Source organism: Alligator sinensis, unplaced genomic scaffold (genome assembly GCF_000455745.1).
Source record: "Alligator sinensis unplaced genomic scaffold, ASM45574v1 scaffold118_1, whole genome shotgun sequence".
NCBI classification, from domain to species: Eukaryota; Metazoa; Chordata; order Crocodylia; family Alligatoridae; genus Alligator; species Alligator sinensis.
Window position 1 is genome coordinate 1,014,919 of NW_005841850.1, and position 8,046 is coordinate 1,022,964.

The window sequence follows — 8,046 nt, forward strand, 5'->3', positions numbered from 1 at the left end:
GAAGAAAAACTCAAGGGCAGATGCATCAAGAGCAAAATTCCTGTTTTAACAACATTTTCTTTTTTTTTTTTCCCCCCCCTTTTGATAAAACGTCTCCCATCGATTTACAGAACTTTTTCAAACTAATATTCCCTGGGGTAAACTGATACCGATCTGGGGATGTCAGCTGTTTCTTTTTTTTTTCTTTTTTTTTTTTTGGTGGTGGTATTTCCTTTTTGATAGATTCTTGCTTTCAGAAAATACTTTCAAGAGATCAAAGAGCTTTTCAACAGGGTCCCATTTTCCCAGTGTAGCCGAACCCTCCAGTCCCTTATTTCTCTTATCACCCGCGCCACTCCGCTATGACGCTCTGTATACAAAGTAAAAGCAGTTAACTTTGAAGTGCTGGATTAGCCCATGCCAGATCCTTGCCTCAGAATAACAAACAATACAGGTTCAACAGGAGTTCTCATCAGTAGTTCATTTTTCAGCCCCAAATTCACTGTCACTAACACAAGCAACATTGAACTCACAGTCTATGGACAGATAGGAGAGATTTATCTGGTGGCAAGACCATGACCTAATGATGAGAAGGTCAGACAGTTAGGGGAATTTTTATATTCTGGCAGGGGGAGGTTATATTTAAATTTTTCCGGCCAGCTCATCCGATTTTAAAAGAAAGCCTTGTTTCTCATACGCTTGAGAACGGAGCTAGCGGCAAGGCGGCTTTCATGATCTAGTATCATTTCCTCCCCTTGCCCCACTGCAAATTAAACGATGGACAAACTCCTTGCAATAAGATGCTTTGCCTCCGGTTTGGTTTTCCCCTCTGACAGCTCAAAAATTTACGACGGTCCGTTATAAAAGGTCCAAAGCCTAACAGAGGATGGACGAGCGAAGTTTACTGAAGCATAAATATCAAAGTACAAAGGTACCCTATAAAGAAGTAGCACGAGAGTGATCGCAGTGAGCTTTGGGCTGGGTCGGGACGAATTTGGTCTTTATAAGGCAGCCGGCTCTATCCTTGGTGGGGCTCCAGGCGTGGGACACGCTCTGCAGGAGCAGGGATCGGTTCAGTCCGTAGGGTTAAATACTCCAGTTGCATACAGGACTTGCTACTGGTCCCCAACACGGGCTGGATTCTCACTGGTTCGGTCTGAGGGAGCCTGGCGCTTCTGTGCCGCCTTTCAAGGCGAAGGCTAACAAGCCACGTACGTGCTGGAGACCTGCCCTATTTGGTTTTGCTTAATCAAATCGTTTCTCTGCAAGCTTGCCTAGCTAGCACTGCCACGGGTTACTAGCACGAGCGCTGCATCAAAGTAGCCTGGAAAGGCTTCAGCAATACAGTCAACAGCCCAAGTCATTAGCAGACTATAAGGAGAGACTTCAAACAACTGTTGTCATTTGAAGATAAAAGTACATGAAACTCGGTTCTTCCTTCATTGCCCGGGCTTTTCCCGAGTTCAAGGAGCTGTTTGTTCCCTGCCAGAGCTGGTGACATGTGCAGCAACACAGCCAAAAGCCAGCGGAGCCAGCTTCTGCCCCTTCGGCGGTGGCTGTCGGGAGCACGAGCCTCGCCCACGCAGTGGAAATGCAAACCCCCGAATTTAGGACGAGGCACTTTAGTCTGAATTGAGGGCTCGCATTCCCTACCTACCCTGGGGTATTAAATAGGTGGGTTGGCTTTTTTGAAAAACTGACGGCTTTTAGCTGAGATCTTTTTCAAAACCATCTTAAGGGATTCTTTAAATCGGATGAGAAATGGGCATCCCTTTCCCCCAGGTGACGTTCAACAAGCTCAGCCGTTCAGGGGTTGTCCGTCTGAGCAAGCTGCACCAGCGTAGCCTCAGGTGTGAATTTAAATGGGTGCAAACCTCCATGACCTTAAACTGGCTCAACTCAACTGGAATTAAAAAATTAAATCTAAAAAAAAAAAAAAAAAAAAAAAAAAATCACATAGTGGTTTGCAACGTTTCCACGTACCGAAGCTGGGGTCTGTCTTAGCTGAAAGATTTTCTGTACAATACGTAGCATAAAGACCCTCAGAGGACCTTAAAAGCAACAACCTCCATCTCCACACAGCTCTGATGAGCTGATCAAGTGAAAATTGAGGCTGGCTTTGTTGGCATGTATGCTTTAAATCATGATTGCAACCTTTTAGCCGGTGTCACAAGCCCCCGGTTGCTCAGCATCACGGTAGAAAAGGCTGCATATCATTTTAGGGTCGGGCATCTATAGGAAGGTGGGCAGATGCTCTGTCGACTGGCACTCCCTGAGGAGCCAGGCAGTTGTGTTAAGGACAGTGCAGGAGCCTCTGTGCCCGTTCATGTGCCCACCTGAATAAAACTGGCACAAGGGTTGGCTTCTTAGGGGCAAAAGAAACAGTTTGGAGGGAACATAATGCTGAGAAAACGGGGAAAAAAGGGGGAAAAAGAAATACTGATAGCAAAGATGAGTATGAGTCCTTCCATGAGCAAGGACTGCTCGAGCAAATAAAGTGGGGAAGATCAAGAAAATTCAAAGACAGACAATGATTTTTGCCAAAAAGTTGCTAAAACTCTGGGACTTGCTAAATTCGAGCATACATGACAGCATGGAAACAAAACCGAATAGAAAAGCAGCATATTAGGCTGATCTATAATTTGTTTTTTTTTCCTTGCTATCATATGGTATTTGTAGCTATTACACATCTTTCTTTTTTTTTTTTTTTTGGTTAAAGGAATGACCCTAAAGCGAAGGGGGGTAAATTCATCTGGATCAAGCACTGTAGAGCAAGCGTATATAAGGACAGGAAAACTGCACATGCACACTCAGTATATGCCTTTATTTCAATTCCAAACCTGCAGCATTGCCTTTATGATCTCATCTCGATTTATTTTATTAAGGTAACTTAAAAGGACCTCTCCATTTAAAGAACTGCTTTTATAGTAAAGGGGACTTTTCTGGAAAATTGTATCATTATCTCTGTGTATGAACTTCTAAATTTGTCATTAAGAGTTGCATGCCTGGCTTATAATATTTCACGAGGAGGACTGCACCTATATGCCACGATCCTACAAAGAGAACAGGCAGACCCCTGTGGAGCCCCCTCCCCCCACAACTTCGTTTGGGCTCCGGGCACTTAAAACATTTCCACTTACGTGGACCTCTTTGTGGGACCCGGGTCATACTTAGGACCCAGGTCCCCCTTGTAAAGATAAAGGCAGTGTTTGACCCAGGATGCCCTTATTTAAAATCCATTAAAAATAATATCTTAATTTTTTGTATGCTTAAAAAAGAATGATTTTTTGTCTCTAATTTTCCATCCTTTTTTGTAGGGCATGAAGCTTCATTGCTACGACTCCTAAGAACTGGGAGAGGGCAGGGACCGCAGACCTAAGTGCTCAATGAATTGTGGCATTTTGTTTAATGTAGGCTAGAAAATATGTAAAGTAAAATAAAATTATTCTGGGTGCAAATTAAAAAAAAAAAAAACCCCAAAAAACGCACACAGAACAAACCTAAAAAAAAAGGGAGGAACGTGACACAGGCACTGATTTATATACCACCGGGCGCCGTGTCCTGTACGCTGCAATGCACGGTGTTTTATATACGAAGGAGGCGAGCGGTTTTATGCAAAGTTCAGGGAACTTTGCTAACATAAACTTTTTATCTGTTGACGAGCCTTTTAATATAAAATAATCTCTTTCCCCCCTACGATGGAGCAGTCAAACATTAAAAAGATAGCGAGTGCATTTTAAAGATGTTTCCACTTTATAAATCACGCGTTCTTGGCAACAACATCACTCTGTTTCAATGCGGAGTTCGCTGTGCTCTCCTAACGTCTCCTAACGATCAGCCCTACGAGGGAGGAATTATCCCCCAAAGCTGTTCTCAGCCCTAAATTCCTGGTAATTTATAGCGGACTCGCTCAGGGGAGTTTTACAAAGAATTAAAACTCGGCCCTCCAGAGTTATCAATATTATCAATATCAATACTATTAATACAGAAAGGCAATGTTACACGATCACCATAGAGGTAGTGCTTCCCCTCATCTTCCCCTCGCTCTCCTTGGAGCGCACAAAAGACCCCATTTCAACCTTAAAGATGCAAATCAGGCTCCTCTTTTTCTTTTCTTCTGGACACTTTAAAGGAGGCAGACGTTTGTGTGAGCTGATCCTTCTCACAGCCCGCCCGGGGTGAGGGGGAGAATCACCGTGCCTACTTAGCCCCGGCACCAAGACGATCCCCGGATCAGGGGCATAAACGGTGCTTAAAATCAGTTAGAGCCGTATTTGTATTTATTTTTTTTTGCTGACAGAAAAATGAAAACCTGCTCCGATTCCCCTTGAAATATCAGACTCTGGTCTCTGGGAGGACTGCTGCTGCTACCGCTGTTTATTGAAACGGCTTGGGTGCGCTAAGGTTTGAAATAAGGACTGCAAACTGCACACTTCTGCTGCGGGACTTTTCAGTTTCCAGAATTGGCGCTGCAGGGCTTGACTCATGGCTCAGCTACGAGCTATGACGCTATATTAGTCCTATCTGCCCTGGGCTTAACATGGCTCATGCTTGAGTTTAACGCTTTTATTAACTATTTTAGATAGTTTTAATATCAGGGCTGGCAAGAATTGCTGGAGTGATGGGCCGGGAGGAGACCGAAGTCCTGTTTACTGCACAGCAGGTAAAGGCAAGGCAGTGGTAACTTAGGCACATGTGCACACAAAGCCCCCAGCACAGCCCTCGCTGACCCGTAGGTGGATTAAACCGAGTTTCCAGGCCCAGTCCATTGTTGCCTACTCTGCTGAGGCTCCCCGAGTTGCCAGTCGAGTTTCCATTTAGGGTGACAGTGATTGTAACCGCCCGCAAGGAACAGAAGTGAAGTCACTGACTCACTCTCTGTTATTCGGCAATTAGCCCTTGCAGCAGAATGGCATTTCGTCCGTACCGACTCGGGCCCCCGTTTCAAGCCGAGGGCCATGTTCTCCGCTGTGGTCAACCCGAACCACCCCGCTGACTTTAATAGAGGTGCACTGATTTTCCCCAGCAGAGAATCTGGACGTGGTAATCAGGAAATGAAGGGCCTCATATCCTGGGGTCAATCCCCAGAGCCACTCTGTCCCAGCATGAAGCATGAACCGGACGTCCCGGGACGCTCCAAGCGAGCAAAGAACGTAGGACCGAGCCCTGCCCGTATGGACTTGTTCAGACAAGCTAAACAGAGGCTGACACGGAGATAACAAATGCATGGGAGAGGTGTAATGTCTACAGCATGGTTAATGCCTACTACTTCTCACACAATACTATAAATGTAGGGCCAACTAGCCGACTGATCCTGCCGCCTTTGTTTCCGTGAGCAGTAAGTAGCCCTCTTGGAGGGAACGGGACTGATCACATCAGCTAAGGGTTAAACACCAGGCCCCAAGACCATACAAAGCCAAGTGCGGATGGAGGATGAGTCCCTCCCTGCACCACAACCAACAAACTGGGCCATCCTGCCAACAAAACTGCACAGCACCAGGAATTTAAAGTAGCTGACCTGGATACACAAATACGGTGTTGCCCCATCCCCTTGTGATTCATGGGAAGGTTCAGTTTGCTGGAACGAGATCCCAGCGCACCTTGCCGCCGCTGCCAGCAGTTACGGAGCTGCGTTTTTGTGGGCACGGGGAAAGGGGAAAACAGCCCTTGAAGGGCTCAGAGGAGAGCAACAATGCAGACAGGCTGCCAGTTAGGAAACGCGCTCACTGGTTTCTTGTCGGCCGTGAACAGGACACGGTTGCCCTCGGGAGCCGGCCCCTGGTAGCAGAGTCCTAGGAGTCCCGTGGGCTGCGACCCAGAAGTGGGTCACGAGAATACACGAAAGGGGTGCAAACTTTAAAAATGGAGCAACAAACTTTAAAAAGCGATTCTCCTTAAAGGAAGAAAAATGTGGGGAACCGCAGCTTTTCCTCGGCAGGCTGGCAGAGCTCCAGCCTGCGAGGGGCTGCTTGGGGCCCCTCGTGCCCCACATACCGGGGGGCTGGGGCCTGGTGGTGGGGGGCAGAGGGTCGGGAGTGAGGGGCACGGGCCATCCAAGTTTACAAAAGGGTCCCGATACAAAAAAAGGTTGAGACCCGCTGTCCTAGAGTACAGATCTCGGGGCTGGATTTAGCTCAGGGAGAAGCAGGAACTCTACGTGGAATTTAGCATTTTTGCCCTAATCATTTCCCGCCATTCCCGATGGTTTCCTTTACCCCTTATGATTCCCCAGCACAATTTTGCACAGAAGCAGCAGCTGCCAGAGAAAGACGGTACCGAACTGAGCTGCCTTTGAATTTAAAGGACTTGAAGTAATTTTTAATTTTCAATAATAGGGCCCTGATCCCAAGGGCTTTTTAATTTTCAGTAACAGGCCCCTGGTCCCAAGGGCAGACTTGCCACCGACTTCAGTAGGATCATATAAGAGCCGAGCAATCTGACTGTCAGACTGGTGCCTGGCAAGGTCTCCTGTTCACGCCGCGGCGTGGATTCACAATGCCACCGTGTGCAAAGTTTAAAATGGGTTTGGGGTTAAAATAGGGTTTAGTCCTACAATATACTGAGGGCCACCTCACCGGCTGAGCATCCTCAAGTCCCACCGATTTATCTGAGCGTGCCCTTCGTTCAGCAAGCGCACGGAGGTGTTTCAGAGAACAGTTTACAGTCTAAGGCACAGCCGGGCTAATTCCCACCTGGCTATCCGCACGCAGAAAATGGCAGCTTCTACCCGCCGCTCGATAGAGGCTTAAAAAACAGGATTATCAGGAGATGTCTCATTCTAAGTTTCCCTTCTTTCCACAGACCCACAGCGTTTCCTACTGCACCCTCCCGAGGAGGTTTCTTCCTGCTTTCATGCAAAAAGGACTGAGAAATTATAAAATGAAGTTTCGCCACAAACGAATAAAACAAATCCGGGTTTTTCAGGCAATCAAAGCACATTGTCCAAAGCTGTATCTTTTGCTTCTCTTAAAATGGCACGCTCACTTCTAGCCACATCCAAGCGGTGCTTAGAATACATGCAGAATTCGACCCACACGACGAATTTGCAATCGCAGTCGCATTTCTTCAAATTCAGCGATCAACCCTATCATTCCCCAATCATTTCTACCCAGGAGGACTTTTGCAATCTTTTCTCCGATGCCTCATGAAGGGCGTTTGCGCCCGAAAGCTTGCAATTAAATAATTTTTCTTTTGCAAAAATCCAGTTGGTCTAATAAAAGAGATCACCTCCACCACGAGTGCTGACTGCTTCTGCCTCTAGACCAACACGGCCGCAACCTGGATACCTGTTATCAACGCTAAGTCTCTCAGTACTTCGAAAACTTAATTTACGATCAGCAAACGGGCACATTTCATACTGAACAACGGCAACAAAAAAACCCCCCACATACAAATATTTTTACTAACCTGCCTGCTTTGGTTATGATCATTTCGGTGCCGGCTTCATGAAATTTCTTCCATAGTTCTTTTTCATGGAGATAAACTTTGATGTTTTCGATTGTCTAACCGAAAGAAAAATTAAAAAAAAAAAAAGAAATGACCAAAGGAAACATTTAAATAAAAAAACCCGAAACAAACAAACGAAAAAAGGAAACGATCAGGACGCCATCAGACAGGGCCCCGACGGCCTATCCTTAAAGCGCTCTGGAGGAGTAAAGCAAGCCCTGTGCCGAGCGCGCGGCAGGAGAAGGGGGCCCGAAACCTCCAGTGCCCCCTGCCAAAAACGAGAGAGACGCCGAATCCATCTTAGTCGCAGCGCGGCCCCATCCAGCGAGCGCGCTTCGGCCGAATGGACAACACCACGCACAACTGTACAGCTCCCGCTTTTGACACAGGAGGAGAGGGGACGGGGGGCTGCAAAAAACAACCCAACAAACACCACACACACACACACACGCACAAACCCGCTGGCCCTAGCTCCCCAGCGCTTTCCTTGGAGTTTTTCAGGCTGGACAGAGCGGACGAGCGCCCGCAAGGCAGCGCTGAGGCGAGGGCAGGCGTGCGGGCGACCCTCAGCCCCCGCTGTGCGGCGTGCGGGGGCTCCCCGTTTGCCGCCAGCCCCACCCG

General features: G+C 47.3%; 1 protein-coding gene across 4 annotated transcripts in view; it reads right to left on the minus strand.

The window, feature by feature from the left end:
* Window positions 1-8,046, minus strand: part of TBX4 (T-box 4) — an 81,052-nt gene that overhangs the window by 36,437 nt on the left and 36,569 nt on the right. The window contains exon 3 of one of the 4 annotated variants that reach the window (XM_025210079.1): window positions 7,387-7,481. The exons of the other annotated variants lie outside the window; for them this stretch is intronic. Within the exon in view, the coding sequence (XP_025065864.1) occupies window positions 7,387-7,409 (23 nt within the window). The 5' untranslated portion in view covers window positions 7,410-7,481. The remainder of the gene's footprint in view (window positions 1-7,386; window positions 7,482-8,046) is intronic. 4 annotated transcript variants of the gene reach the window in all.